This window comes from Athene noctua, chromosome 5 (genome assembly GCF_965140245.1).
Source record: "Athene noctua chromosome 5, bAthNoc1.hap1.1, whole genome shotgun sequence".
NCBI classification, from domain to species: Eukaryota; Metazoa; Chordata; class Aves; order Strigiformes; family Strigidae; genus Athene; species Athene noctua.
Window position 1 is genome coordinate 30262826 of NC_134041.1, and position 15309 is coordinate 30278134.

Consider the following 15309-nt stretch of genomic DNA (forward strand, 5'->3'; position numbering starts at 1 on the left):
AGAGAAAACTTCAGCCCATTTGGAAGAGTTTGTTCCACACTCACTCCAGAAAGTCCAAAAAGCTGCTCTGGCAGTGGGAGGGACCCATGCCCAGCAGCTCAGACAAGGCAGCCTGGCTCAAGGCAACAAGCTCCCAACAGGGAGAACCAGAGAGAAGGGAAAAAAAATGGACAAGATGTCAGCTGGATTGGCCAGTAATCCCATTTGCAGAAAGTGGGAGCTCAGGCAGGAGATACTGGTGCTGCTGGATTCAGGGCAGTTTTGAGAAGAGCAAGAGAAGCAGAGGGAGAGAGAGGGGGCTGGGAGAAGAGAAGGTAAAAGAAAACAAATCTGCCTGAAACCCAAGGAGACTGATTAAAAGCAAACAACCCCCACCCCTTCTAAAGGGTTGTCTCGTCTGCTTCCTAAATCTGATTCCCATTTGTCTCTATATGGTTCTCATTTGTTCTTCATTTAGGTCTCCTCCACACTCCTCATCCAGCCTAAGAGAGGCCTCTGAAAGCCACAGGGATGGTCTTCCCCTGGAAGCCCACAAGGGCAATCGCTGATCAGGATCAGACCTAGCACCAGTGCTTGCGTATGAGGGAGGAGATGTGGCAAGAGGAAGACAGCAGGCTGCTGACTACGTGCAATGGGCAAGAGGCAAAGGAGATTCTTGGAATAAACTGCCCAAGGAAGGAGAGCATCGTTACCTGGGGGTGCTGATGGGAACCTGGCCACCTCTGGGGTAGGAGACCTGGCATCCCCAAAGAGTGAAGCAAAAACAATAAAAAAAAAAACCAAAAAGGGACTGAGAAGAGGAGATGCAGCAAAAACAGAGACCCACCACACAAGCAGTTTCCCTCTTCATCAGCGAACAGTCTGCTGATTAAAGAGGAGCTTAAAAATTATCCTAATAGAGCTCCTTTCAAACACAAACCGCAGGGACCCCTGGTAATTGCACAGCTCCAGCTCCTTTCTCCATCATAGCCTATATAGGATGAAGCAGGTCCACCCACCACCCTTGCCTGCAGCCACGTGCCTCAACATGCTCCACCACTCGCGCCCATAGCTCCAGATGGGGTCTTGGGGCTGGAAGCACCTTGCTGTCACAGCCCTCCAGGCACTCACTTTCTGCCTTGACCCCTGGCTGTTCACCCTCCAAGCACCCAGCCAGCCGGGCATGCTGCCTTTGCCGAAGGACGTTTCCAAGGCCTAACCAAACATGGCAGAAAAAGGGAAATAAAAATCTGTCCTTCAACCCATGTGGACTTTGCCACCTGCCTCAGGAGCATGGAAAGATCTAGGATTTCCTGTACCACCACCCTTCACTGTATCTTATCCATATTGCTTGTGGGTTTTTCACTCTAACCAATCCCCGTTTGCCCCCTGGACAGTCTCCCTAAACCTCCAACCAAGCCACAGTGCTGCTGCATGTGTCATCCTACACCCAAACACCCATTGATCAGGACCCCATGGCTTTCTAGACCTGGATGCAGAAGAGCTATTTCTAAGTAGAAATCCCACCCCAGGCTGCGTGTCTCCCATGCATGTGCTGCAAACCTGTCTGAATGGAAATACAGCACCCTTCGCCACAATAAAGCACAACCAAGCACCTGCTGCCCAACTGACCCATCCACCGCAAGAGGAAACCAGACAGAATCAGAGTTCTCCATGGCCAGAGCCACCCTGCATTCACCCAACATTAGAGCAGAGTCTAGATGGTTGCACAGCTACCACCACGCTACATAACATTGTTTTCCCCCTTCTGCTTTCTGCTTAGGTAGAGGACACAGTACCCATCAGCTGCTCTCCCTGCTCCCTCCTGCCCATAAGGAAAGCAGAGACCCCTGACCTTCTCTGCCGCATCCCCCTAGCCCCTCCACAGCTTAAGCGGCCCAGGTGCGCAAATGTTACCCAATGCCCTCGCCAAGCATAAAGTAAATTCCACCGAACAGGGGAAATGCCAGCAGCAGTCAGACCCCAGGATGTGCAAATAGCAGCCAGGGACCTTCGGGAGAGGAACAGCCTGGGCCCAGGCGCTCCTACCAATAATCCTTATCAGGATGCTCCTCCAGAAGCTCCTGTACCAGAGGAAGGATGCTAATTTGACTATTTGAGGGAGCAGGAAAAAAAAAGGCTAAATTAAACGTTTGCTATTGCACTAAATGACCTTTTCAGCCGCTTGGGGACAGAATTGCACCAGGGCTTTGGAGCGAGCTACAGCGGGTGCTGCTCACTCACTGCTCCCATGCTCAATCCTTTGTGCCTCCGGTTGCATTTAAGGGGTCCACGCTGCCCTAGCCACCTCTGCCCACCCGGCAACAGAGCCAAGATACAGCCTCTTCAGAAAAATCTGCATGAAGTAGGGAGGAAAAAGCAGTCTGCTAAGAGCTTGCTGAGCAAAGCACTTCAGACGGCTTCATTTCACATCACCGAAAGCGTAAATCAGGGAATTGCTCCTCCAGTTTTTCTCCATTAGCAAAGTATATTGCAACTCCCCACCACCGATACCGATCAACACTTCACATCTGCTGACCAGATCTAACAGCCAGAATTTTCGGGGGGAATAATACATTTGCCGAAAACACAATTCCTGCCACCTGCTTCCCCCAGACAAGTAACTGCACCGGGATCAGGGCCACGGCAGGCTCCTCACTCTCAGCAGGCACAGGCCCAGCCCAACACAGCAGTCAGAAGCTTCACAAATTCCTATCAGAAATAAAGAGGTTACCCCTTGCAAAGCAAGGGTCATAAACCCTTCAGAACACTGCCTCCACCAGTGGAGCATGTCCCACTGCCTGCGACTTCCTACACAAGACCAAATGCCCTTCTGGAAAGCACAGGCTTCACACAAAACATAGCAGGTAGGCTGTGTCCTGTGCTATGGAGTCAGGATTGATGGCTGCAACTCCATCCAACTCATTTATTTTACCCTGTGAACTGTGCCTTTTGTCTAGAGATTTGCAGTAATCTTATTATCATATTATTACAGTAACAATTTTGTATATAAAAATCCCCCTCCCAAACAAAAAAAACTAAGTTAAAACACTTGCAACCTTTTAAAATTAGAGTTAAAAGCCAAAGCTTAAATCCAGAGACCAATGCATCCAGAGGCTCCAGGTATTGTATCATTCTTAATGTTTCACCAGAGAATCACTGCACAGGGAAAAAAGCATGTGTGTAAACAAGCAAATGTACACCCACCAGCAGCTTGGGTTTTGAAACATTAATGTTGAAATTAGAAAGGCACATTTCAGAGAGTTATGGGCAGATTCACTTTCATTTTGGTTCCAGTCTTGTAAGTAACAAATATCAAAGGAAACAGTCACACTAAATTAGGAGAGAAAAATCTCTTTGCTGCAGAGATGCGTCCGAGATCGGGACCGATGGAATTGGGAAAGGAGCAGCAGCCAGCAATGAACACTTCGCAACTGGAAGGATAGTTTTGCCGGTTAACCTGCCACAGCTAATTCTGCTAATCGACATCACTCTGGAATTTGAAATGTTACCCAACCAGGAGAGAAACTTGATTTTCCTCTTCTGATAACAAGGACAGGCAGGCCAGCCAGGCTGGGCCAAACATGGAGTTACAAAACACTGCCTGTGAAACCGAAAATGGGACATGGAAATGATGAACTAGGTTTCTGAGCTTGCACTCAGGCAAGAAGCAAAAATCCAGCCACCAGCAGTTAGACAGGTTGATCCCACTCGCAAAGGCAGCTCTGCTCGTTTTTCACTAAGGCTGAAGTAAAATAGCAAAGTTATCATTTTAGATTAGAGTGTCTCCTCACAGCACTGGCTATTCCAAGGGTTTTCAATTTATCAGTATATTTAAAAAAAAAGGGGGGGGGAGGGGGGTAGGAAACAGCCCATCAGCTTAGGACAAGCAAAAAGGCTATTTTGGGTAAGGCTTCTATAAATAAAAGGCTAGGCAGGGAGACGACAGCAACAAGGTGCTGCTCACTCAAGGTGTCAGAGGGGATTTCTATTATCTGTGCTGGCGACCTCCCCAAAACACCAAGAAGCAGTGACAGCACATCGCTCCTCCACAGGCACGGCAGCCCAGCAAGGCGGCTTCCCCGGCAGCCATCCCCTTCATCAGGCTGCCAGTTCTCCTGCCTTTGCCACCAGGAAAAGTGGCTTTCTGTCCTGGATTTTTAAAAAAAAAAAATATATATATATATACACGCACACACAGAGTTAGGGCTCAAAACCACAAGGCCAGGTGATTTAATTCTTCCATGCTTTTTTTTTTTAAAATCGACACAATTGCAAACCAGTAATTCCAGCCCAACCAATCCCCCAGCACCAGGAGAAAGCATCACCCGAGTCCCTCCCCAGCCCCACCGCCGGCCTGACAACACCACGCTTTAATGTATTCAGCCCACAGCCTCCTCAGGCCACGGCTTTGTGTAATTTATCCCTATACCACCCGCCACCTTGTACTATTTAAATCGCCGGGGGACGCAACACCTCTGAGATAGTTTTCAGCAGAAGCTGCCAACTGCCCTGCCCACAAAACCATAATTTTTTGGTTTCAAACGGGGTTCCCAGCAGATGCTCCCCAAGGGCAACATGGCAAGAGGAGGGATTTCATGGAAAACCCCTGATGTCGATGCCTCTGGAGCATGCTGGGGAGGTGACAGTCTGCAAAGCAGCACACAGCACCTACAGCCCTCTAGCACACCCAAAAAGCAGGAGTGCTCACACAGCCCAGGCTCTGGTGGAGGGCACAGCCTTGGCACCTGGTACCTGCTGGCAGTATTGGGGTGCCACATATGACCCCAGGCTGGCAGTCCAGGGGTCAAGCACTGTACACAGACAGCTTCACCCACCACGAGGAACACCTGCCAGTCCAACCAGACCAGGATCATCTCTGGCTGGATGTTTGGGGAAAGCGAGGGACACAGATTGAGGTTGGTTTATTAGATTATGGACAGCCCCATGCAAATAGGGCCATATTGATCCGGTCTGCAAACACCTGGCTGGGAATACAAGCAGCCCCTGAGTATACAGAAGCTGCTGGAGATTATTAACCAGATCCATTGCTGTAAATCACATTACCTCCTTGCAAACCCCAACCCAGCACCATGTCCCCCTGTGCTAGGCACGGTACAGCACACATCCTGGCAGCGCAAAGGAGCATCACTTCGCCCCACCCGGCAGCCAAAAGCCCACAGATTCAGCCCAAAAGTGTGGAGCCTAGCAGGGGCATCCTGATCTGGGGTCTGTGGAGCCAGGGCTGCACAGCCCACCTCCTCCACAACTCCTCCCAAAACAAAGCAAAGCACATGTTAATAGGAGGGTGAAATTCAGTGTCTAGGAAAACTGCCATGGAAATGCAAGGCAGAGATTTAAAAAAAAAAAATTTTTTTAATTCACATTTTCAGATACCCCCTCTCCCTGGTATTTTGCACCAGCTGCAAACTACCCCTCTAGCACAGAGAGCAAATAGGACAGGCTCTCCTGCCTCCCAAAGCACCTCAACTCCAAGAGCAGGAAGTAAAAAAAAAAAAGCAATATACTTCACTGCAGATTTCCAGGAGATCACAAAGGGATATCACCTTTGCAGAGCTTCATTCGCAGAGAAAGAAGCAGCTCCCAGATTGAAGGGAGAACTGGGGAATGAGGTGCTGAACCAAAGGCAGAGGAGGAATCCCGTATTCTCCCTTCTTGCCAAAATCCCTAGCTCTGATTCAGCAGAAGCACCAACAGCAGCATAGCCTAGTGTATCTCACTGCAAATGAAACCATTTATGTTTAAACCACCACCCTACTCCCCTAAAGAATTGCTGCATGCAGTAATTTCCTTGTAATGGGGGGGGGGGGGGGGGGGGGGAAGAAAAAGCCATGATGAAATTGTCTCAGAGTTTCTCTGCGTTTTGTTTACAGCAGCCTGCCCTCAAACTCACGGCTAACACACAAGCCTGCTAACAGGAATAAATCTAGCATTTGAGATCGTTTAGAAAAGCTCTGCTCGCAGACAGTCAGCGCTCTGAGGGGGAAATCCCTCTGCAGGTCTCAAATAAGGGAATTTGAACCATTTTTTCCCCTGGAGAAATTTAGGCCTGAAAGATCTTCCGAGTTTCTCGTTTGGAACTACAAGGCCCAATAACAAGATCTCTTTCCCTGAACTCACTCACAACACTTCACTGCCAAGACCATGCACAGGTGAAGGGAGATGGACTGGAGAGACCCCCATGGCTATGGGGAAGGCACCTAATTTCATGTAAGAGGATGCTCTGGTTAGCTGCTATTTATGCATGCATCTAGTTAATATAGATATTTTTCTGGCACACATTAATCTAACACAAAGATTCCTCCTCCTCTGCACCTTGTCCAGTGCTGTCAGCAGGCAGCATCCAAAGAGCAGGCTGCCAGCACAGCACCTTCCCGGCACCCTCCATCCCTGGATACACACACCCAGTGGCCACCACTACCTAAAACCTGGGGGGGGCGAGTGCAAGCAAAGGCTGGAAACTTGGGAAAATGGGATCAAAGGCAGTAGGACAAGTTCATCCATCCCCCAGGAGCAAACAGATGGGACAGGAAGCAATAAGACCCAGCAAACCCTTCAAGAGCATCCTTCCAGTCTGCAATCACATCAAAGTTTAAAACATCAGGCACCCACAAAAAACAACCCCTGAAACAAAACCAAACAGGTTTGCTCCTGTACTCCCCAAACTGTGGAGTCCGTCAGAGCAGTAATGCTGTGCCAGGAGCTGGGCCTTATTTCTCTGCTTTGCAGGCAGGGCCAAGAGGAAGGAGGTGGGAGGAAGAGCCTGCTGACAGCCCCATGCTTCCCACCTCCTCCTCCCTGGAGAATTGCAGGAGGCCAATTTTGATTAAACTAATTAAGCCTGCTCCGTTCAAAGAGCTCCAACCACATGCTACCATGGGAGAGGAAGAAAATATAAAATCAAAAAGGAAAAAGATAAATTTCCCAGCAAGCATGCTCCTACAAAGTTATCCATCCCCAACAGATCCCTGATGGGCAACACTACGCTGGAAGAGAAAAGCCCAGAAAAAGGACTCGCTGCAGCGACACAGGTCCAACCCTGAAGACCCTGCTTCTATCAGGCACCAGGACCTACTGGGACACATTCCCCTTCCCACCAGTGTTTCTATCCCCTCCCAGCCAGTCCTCAGAGGTGGCCACTCTTCTTGAGGTAATGCCACCCTCCACCAAGCCTGGGTCTCCCAGACGCTGCTTTCCCTCCCAGACCATCCCTATCTTCCAGCCCCTTGCACGCTCCCTTCCCTCCTTTCCCTTGAAGGCATCAGGTTTCTGGAAACAATTTAAGTCGTGAGCTGCAAAAAGGCTTCCTTGGGCAGTGCCAGCTGGCTGGAAGCCCTGCTTTCCCAAAATGTTTCCCGTCTCCCCAGGACAGCCACACCAGGGACCCTGCAGACCCTGTCCCTACAGGGAGCCTGCTCATCTGCAAGAGAGAAGCATCACTTTTGCATTCAAAGCCTTTGAACCAGAGGGGGAAAAAAATTAAAAAGTAGTAATTATCAAAGCAAAGGCTTCCTCCCCTTCAAAGAGCAGGAGGGATAGCAGCCCGATGAGGGCTGGACCTGCTGAGAGCAGAGCAGGGACACAGATCGTCTGGGGCTGGAGCAAGAACACTTTCATTATTTCACTGCAGAAGCAGAATGAGGCCTTAGGTGCAAGAATTGCATTGAAATTAAAATCGGGGTGTTTAACTCTCCCCTGTTCCTTGGGAAGCCTCGGTGGAAATGCAGAATAAGGAGGGCAGGGTTTGAAAACCTAGAGAAGTACAGGCGAGGGGGAGGGAAAGCAAGCTGCCCCATCCTGCTCTGCAAAAAACTTCATCCGATGGGCCTTGGGCTTGCCAGCCTACCCCAGAGCTTTCAGCTCTGCCCCACACCCCAAAGCCACCAGCACTACAGGCACCACAGCTGCCCCTCTTCTCCCTGGACTGCTCTTGGTGGGGCTTTAGTCGGGAGGGGAGGGAGGAAGAGAAGGGAGTGAGGAAGAAAGAAAGAAAGAAAGAAAGAAACCCCATATCGTAATTGCTATATTAAAGAGAAATAGCAGGCAAGAATAATAAGAGAGGTGTCAGAAGTGAAATACAGTAACAGACATTAAAAAAAAGACTACAGTTCTGCGATGGGGGTGTTAATTGAACACAGAGCTGGAGAGAACAAAGGGGTGTTAAGGAAGAAAAGGGGAAAAAAATCCTACCTCCTCCAAAGATCTGATCTGAGTTAAGTTTGGTGAAGATAATGCACAGGGAAAGGTAGCTAAGAGGTGCCTCATATAGCTATTATGTTCTAATTTTTTTTTAAAAAAAGACAAAACAAACCCATTATTCAACAACAATTGCACGGCTAATCAGTGCTATCTATAAATATTTCACTTTGTAAATTCCCCCCCCCCCCCCCGAGGTATGTACATTTTTCTTTTAAACCTGAATTCCTTCAACGAATAAGTGCGAGGGGGGTAAGAAAATGAAAATCAGAGAATTGCAAATGCAAAGTCAGGGTCTTTTTAAGAACTAGAATTTGCCTGATGGCCTCACCTCCCCCAAAAGAGCAGAGAAAGTGAAACGATGGGAAAAGCTCTTAAGGAGGAGGAATCAGATTAAATGGTCATATATCCTGCGCTCAGCCTCTCCCCTCAGCCTCTCTCCCCGACGGTCCCCGCCGAACGAGATGGGAGTTGGGAAAGGCTCACAGCTGAAATAGATGCTGCTGCATTTTGACAGCAGATATTTTCCAGTTTGCCATCCAAGGACCCCACGTCTGCGTACGCCTTGCCTGATTCTTCTGCTTAGCTATTCTGCTCATGCAGAGAACAGCTTAAGAAAAAAAAAACAACACAAAAAAACCCCCACAACATACCAAGAGAGAAAAAAACAGGGGGAGTAAGCCATAAAGACAGAGCCCCTACTCCTGCCTTCAAACTCTTTATAAATCAGCAATGCTATTTCCGATTTCAATCCCTATTGACAGAGAAATCAATTGTATTTAGGACAACAATGCCTCCCATTTCCATAATTATTATTCCAAAAAGCCAGCCAGCCATTTGAAGGCAGTCCTGCCCCTTCCCTCACAACAAAGCAACCAACAGCAAGTGAAAACACACCAAATGAACACCGACAACTTATACGTATATTCAAGCAGCAATTTTTCCCCCCCTGTGTACTCTCTCCTGGATCAAATCTCTCAACTTTTGTTACTTTTAAACAGACATCAGCCTAAAAGCAGCAATCTCCAGGTTGCAGACAAAGACAACCCACCAAGCTTTTTTTTTTTTTAAATTATTATCAAAAGTGTTTATAAATGCTTTAAAATAACTCAAGAGCCCAAGTGCAAAAGGGAACTCTTCGGCCAATACAGACGACCTCTTTTTCTCAGAACTTTATGGACACTTTGGGTTTGCTCAAGACAATGTTAACGCTATGAAATATTAGCCATAATGTTGCGAGAGACAGTGGTAAAGTCTCCGTGAGGCTCTGGAGTCACTTAAATCAGGCAGCGGGGTAACTGAACGCACATTTCTGCACATCATAACGCCGGGGGGAAGATGTATGCACGCACTTTCAAACACCCACCAGTGACCACAAACAATCACCAGGATTTCAAATGCGACACGTGCAAAAATCTGGGAAGCAAAATGGAAAGCGGGAAGACAGAAGTTGGCTCAACTTTCACGCCACTGTCCACAAGGAAGGAATACGCAACCAGAAGCAGGCAGTACCCTCAGCCCCAGAAAAAAACAAGGCTAACTTCTCCTAGTGTTGGGCCCACAAAGCAATAATTAAAAAAAATAAAAATAAACCAAAACCATCTGGCCATTTGCTTCCTTACAAAGTGTGACTTTTGGGGATGCAGATGTGGGAGAGGGAAGGAGGTCTTTGAATTTGCAAAGTAAAATAATTCACCGTAAACGTATCTGAGGGTAGATAAACAACACTCCAAAAGCCATCTCGATTCAACCTCTTTAGACACCTCTGTACAGCAGCCCCATGGCCAAGTAACTCAGGCACAACAGCAACAAATAAAATTTTTAAAAAATGTAAGACAGCCCCAATTCAGACCTGAATATCCTTTATTTCCAGCTGCATGCTTCACCCTATACTATCTCTCTCGATTTTGCTTAGCAGACAGGAATTATCCCGCTCCGTCGCTGTGGGTATGTACAGCTCCCCATCCCTCTCCAGCATGCCAGGACCCCACAGCATCTCTGAGGTCACCTGGATTTCCCACCAGGTTTGGTCCTAGCAGATTCCCCATCCCCAGCTTTGCCATTGCACCGATAGCAAAACTGAGCTGGGATTAATGCCTTACCCCACAAAAAGGTACCCCTGAACAGGCAACGTATGCAGCACCAAATACACATGGAGAAAAGGCGGACAAACCTTTTCTTTGGCTCACACAAAATAAAAGGAGAAAAAGGAAGAGGGAAAAGAACTCAGTGTCTCCTTTTTTTGGGGTGGCACGCAGGGAAATGCTATAAACCCCCCAAAATTTATCTCTAGGCAGACTCCCTCAAATTACATCATACAAACTCTACAGAGGCTCCCATACTGAACCCACTGCCTGATACCCCGTAAGGACAGACTCCTCAGGAAGGTCAGACCTGGCCATGCAGCCATGAGGACTCTAGAGAGCCAAATGCCATCGGTAGGTGCTTTGTCTGGGCTACATGCTGCACAAATAACATTTAACAAAGGGCCCCCTTAGTCATTTTATATATATTGCAAGAGTCAAGTAATTGTATTTTCAATCAACGGCTCACGCTAGAAGGTTTTATATATATATTTAAGAAAGAAAAAAAATAAGACCCAGATTCAGGTTTCTGAAAGCTGTTCCCCTTTTATGTGTAACTATCAATGTATATCAACTGGGTGTGCAATCATATTTATTGTCACTTTCATTCATGTCATGCCCTTGCTTATATGGTTTAGATATGAATTATTGACTGTTAGAGTCTTTGTTGTAAAAGGGGAGGGGGGGAGAAAAGTCAAGTACTTTACAGCGTGCTAAAACAAGGCAGCTAGATCGGCATGGAAAACCTCGCCGATCAACTCTGGTCGGCTAAGAATGCCAACAGCAGAGATGAACCCCACCCCCTCACCGAATTTCAACCATTCCCCCCCATTTTTTTAATTTAAAAAAAGAGATTCCAACAAATACATAAATAAGTGGTGCATGTTACTAAATGTCCTTCCCTGAGCATCTGTTGTTTAAGATCACCCTTGATTGATGACTGCTATTTTTTAATTGTTGCTTTTAAAATTTAAATGCCCCCCTGGGATGTGTTATAAGTGTGTTAGTACATGGTAGGAGGTCTGGAAAGTGGGAAACAGCAGAACCAATGCTCTCATGCCATTAGCTTCTTTAGAAGCCTGAGAACACCCCATGCCATAAAACAACAGTACCCTAAAGTAACTAACAATCTAATATATTGCTTTCACTAAAGGCAACTGACAACTCGCTCTTAACATGAGCCAGCCTGCATGATTGGCAGACAAGAGTGTTTTAACCCTTTCTTTAAAAAAAAGTAAGAAACTTTTATGTTTACCTGAATAGTAATAGCAATTTAATTGTGTTGGGTTTTTCCCCCCCTTACTCTGTACTCAGATTTATTTTTTTTTAAACACTGCCATGTCTTAAAGAAGAAACTAGAGCAAGAGAGAAATTGCAAGGATTTTGATTTTTTTCTTCTCCCCAGAAAAATAAAGAAGCTGTACAATAGAAACTAAACCACAATATTTTCCCTTCCAGACACAAACCACATCATGCAAGTCCACTGCCAGAAGCATTAAATACAACAAGTTTCTCCCCACCTGAATAATGTTACATGGGGGGGACCACAAACTTGATGGCATAAAAGCAAAAAGAAAAATAATACATAACCAACAGCATTGATTTCCTACCTGTCTTTTCTTTGATTTCACACAAGACATTAAAAAGGGCTGGCTTCATCCTGTGGCAGTTTAAAGCGTGTTTCCTGGAGAGAAAAGAAAACGAGAGGGAGGTTAGGATGTCACCACGAGGAACAACTTTCCAAATTCACGCTGGCTGGCATGTATGTGACGGAGGCAGGGGGCACACGCCTGAGCCCCCTTGGCCCCACCGCCATCCCTGCTAGGACTTGAGCAGTGCTGCAAACAGCCACCTACCTAACGCAGAGGAGATGAATTACACCAATTCAGGAATGGCTTGAAAATCGCCTTTGCACAGAGCGGCTCCCACCACCGGTGCAAGCCAGGCGATGCACCGAGCCGAAGCCAGCAGCTTTTGGGAGCCAAGCTCAGTTCAACTGTCTTACTCAATATACAGAGAGCACTGGGCTCTCTTTGTCCCCCACCTCTGATATTAAAGTCAGCCATGTGCTTTATTAGGCTCATCCTGCAAGGCGAAGGGGAAATAAACACACACACACCCTTGCCCCAGCGCTGGAAACATCCTCTGCTTAGAGCTGTCAATTCAGGAATTTCAGCGCCCAACTTGGAGTGCAGAGACACACGCACACGTATGGACAGAGAAACCCATTCCTCTGACTCCATGCTACTTACATCGAGCTTATTTGCAGGTGTTAAAATTTAATTCTTTACAACTGGGACAGTAAACATTTAAAAACACAGTCGGCTGCTCCTGGGAAGGGGAAGGCATGCTATTCAACGCCCGTCTTTTCGGCCGCTGTTATTTCAGAGCTGACCATTCTCCTGTGGGTTTTGAGGAAAGAGTTGGGGGGTGGGGGGGCGTTTTTAATCATCTGGTTTTAAAACCCACCACGTGCCCACCGAGGCAAAGAAACAGTATGATTTCATTTTTTCCTCTTAAGCCATAAGATCATTTACCCAAGGGTTAGTTGTATAAAGGGCTGTTGCTATCAGGCACCGGTTACAGGATTTCTGTTTACCAACTGAAATTACACACCAAAGACGATGTGAACATCTGGCAAACATTCACACTACTTACCCCACCACCCACAACATGTTAAAAAAGATTTATATATCTGATGAAGTCTCTCAAAGGTATATACCCTCGCAGAACCACAGCATCTCCTTATCAGCACACCCAGATGGGTGCAGACATTTGGGTAGACACAAATCACGTACATATGCTGTAGAGGGGCCCTTTTACAAATAATAGTGGCACTTTGCATCTTCCCAAAACTTAATTTAAAAAAAAAAAAAAGAGAAAGAAGCAGCAAAACAACCATCGAATAGTAGGATGGATGGAGGAAATGCAAAGCCAAACATCAGTGATAAATACGGCATGTTTGGCAGCTCAGCATTAAAAATAAAAAGTACTGTGAGGAAAATGCTGAAACAGTCCAGCAAGGCAAACCCATAAAGCCTTCTCCTAGCTCTATTCTGCTTTGGTTTTATTGAGTTGATTAACTACACTGAATTATCCAGGCAGGAACACACACAATTCCTGCAACTTTCCGAAGGAAAATCGCCTCACTGCCCCGGGTCTGGCCGAGAAGAAAGTGCATGATTTTCCTCCTCCTCCTAACAGCTACTCTGCCCCTGCAAGAACATAAGAAAATTAGTAAAATAAGCCCAGCAAGGAGCCTTTTCGGTAAGCGGGAGCTTTATACAATCTGGGGAGACAGGCAGGATGTAAGCTTAGGTTTGGGGGGTACTTTTATTCTCCTGGAAGTTCTTACTAAGCGAGTTTTGGGGCCGTGCTGTGCGTTTTTCCAGGAACAATGTATTCTAGCAGTCTGCTCCAGCTCGGGGCATGAATGCCAGGGGGAAGGACACCACACCTAGCAGCTATGCAGCCCGAAAGAAATTTCAGGTGTATCCCGGACAATTCAGGACAACTTTTTTTTTCTTTAATTCTTTCAACTGTGCCTTCAATTTGTGGGGTTTTTTTTTCCTCCTCTAACTTTTCCTAGCGCCTTTGAAGGTGCATATTAGGTTTGCACTCACTGAAGCCGGGGGCAATTCGGTTGCTGGCTTTTACTGCCTTTTTTTTTCTTTTTTAAATACCTCTGCAATTAGGGGGGGGGATAAAGCTTCTGTGTGCATCCTCCGAGCGCAAAAACACGGCCTTAAGAATAACACCACTACAGGGCCCTAAAAAAGAACATTATTAACGCCCTTAAAAAAAAAAAAAAAAAAGGAGCAGCACTTTGTGCCTCTTTCGAAGAAGCCCAAAGCAGAGCCCCCCGCACGCCCAGCCTGCTCCAACAGCCATCTCTCTCCGGAATTAACCTCCACCCCAAAAAGGCTGGGAAGAGGCAGGCCGCCTCCCCGGCCGAGCTCGAGTTTTGGGTGCCCCGGCGGGGAAGGGGCCGGAGGGATGCGGGATTGGGGAGGGATAGGGGAAGCCCTGAGACCCCCAGAAACCGCTACGAAGTTGGGAGGGGAATAAAAAAAAAAAAAAAGGAAAAAAATTAACCCGTCCCCCTTTTTATTTTTCCCTCCCCCTTGAATTTCTTCGCAGCAGGAGCCTCGTCCCCGCGCGATCCCGCTGCGCCCCGCGGCCGGACAACAAAGGCCGGGCCGGGACGCGGGGGAAAGTTCCCCGGCACCTGCCCCCACCTTCCCCTGCCGCCGCTCTCACCTGGCCTGCGCTTCGTCCAAACTCTGGTCCGTGATGGTCATGATCTGCTGTAAGATGTCTCCGATGTCCTGCTTCCTGCCTGCCTCCCCCTCCGCCCCGCCTGGTCCATCCTGCATGTGCTGGGACAGGCCCGGGTGCCCCGGCATCCCCACCCCGCTGTGCGTGTGCATCAGCCGCGGCTGGTCATCCATCGCCGGCCCCCGGCCCCGCTCCGCCGCCTCCTGCCCTGGCTGCCGGGAGCGGCGCGGCTGGGCTGGCCGCCTGGCTCCTCGCTTTCTTTTCTTGCTTCGCTTTCTTCTTCTTCTTTCCTCCCCCCCCTTCTCCTCCTCCTCCTCCTCCTCCCCAGCCTCTTCCTCTTCGCTTTTTATTTATCCTTCACGCTGGCGCCCGGCTCCGCGGCGGGGAGGAAGAGGAGGAGGAGAAGGGAAAAAAAAAAAAAAAAAGGGGGGGGGGGGGGAAGCGAGAGAGAGAGAGAAAAGAAAGGGGGAAAAAATCCCTTTGGCTGCCGGAGGAGGAGGAGGGAGGGAGGGAGGGAGGGAGGGAGGGAAGGAGGAGGGAGGGAGGAGGGAGGGGGGGGGGGTTCCGGGGAAGGGAGGGGAAACGGCGGCGACTCCAAAAGCAGGGCAGCTCAGCCCCGCGCCCGGGGAGGCGGCGGGCGGGCCGACGGGGGCAGGGGCCGGCGGGGCAGGGGCTGCGCCCGAGGAGGCGGCGGCGGCAACAGCAGCAACGGCCGCAGCGGGGCGGAGCGGGGCGGCCTCCCGCGATGGCA

At 48.4% G+C, this 15309-nt stretch overlaps 1 protein-coding gene across 2 annotated transcripts in view; it reads right to left on the bottom strand.

The window, feature by feature from the left end:
• The window catches only part of PBX1 (PBX homeobox 1), a 134348-nt gene extending 119397 nt beyond the window's left edge, over positions 1 to 14951 (bottom strand). The window contains exons 1-2 of one of the 2 annotated variants that reach the window (XM_074906892.1): positions 14541 to 14951; positions 11891 to 11964 (exon numbers count right to left, since the gene is read on the bottom strand). In XM_074906892.1, the coding sequence (XP_074762993.1) occupies positions 11891 to 11964; positions 14541 to 14731 (265 nt within the window). In that variant the 5' untranslated portion in view covers positions 14732 to 14951. The remainder of the gene's footprint in view (positions 1 to 11890; positions 11965 to 14540) is intronic. The other variant, XM_074906891.1, reaches the window with a different exon arrangement.
• Positions 14952 to 15309: the final 358 nt, after the last annotated feature.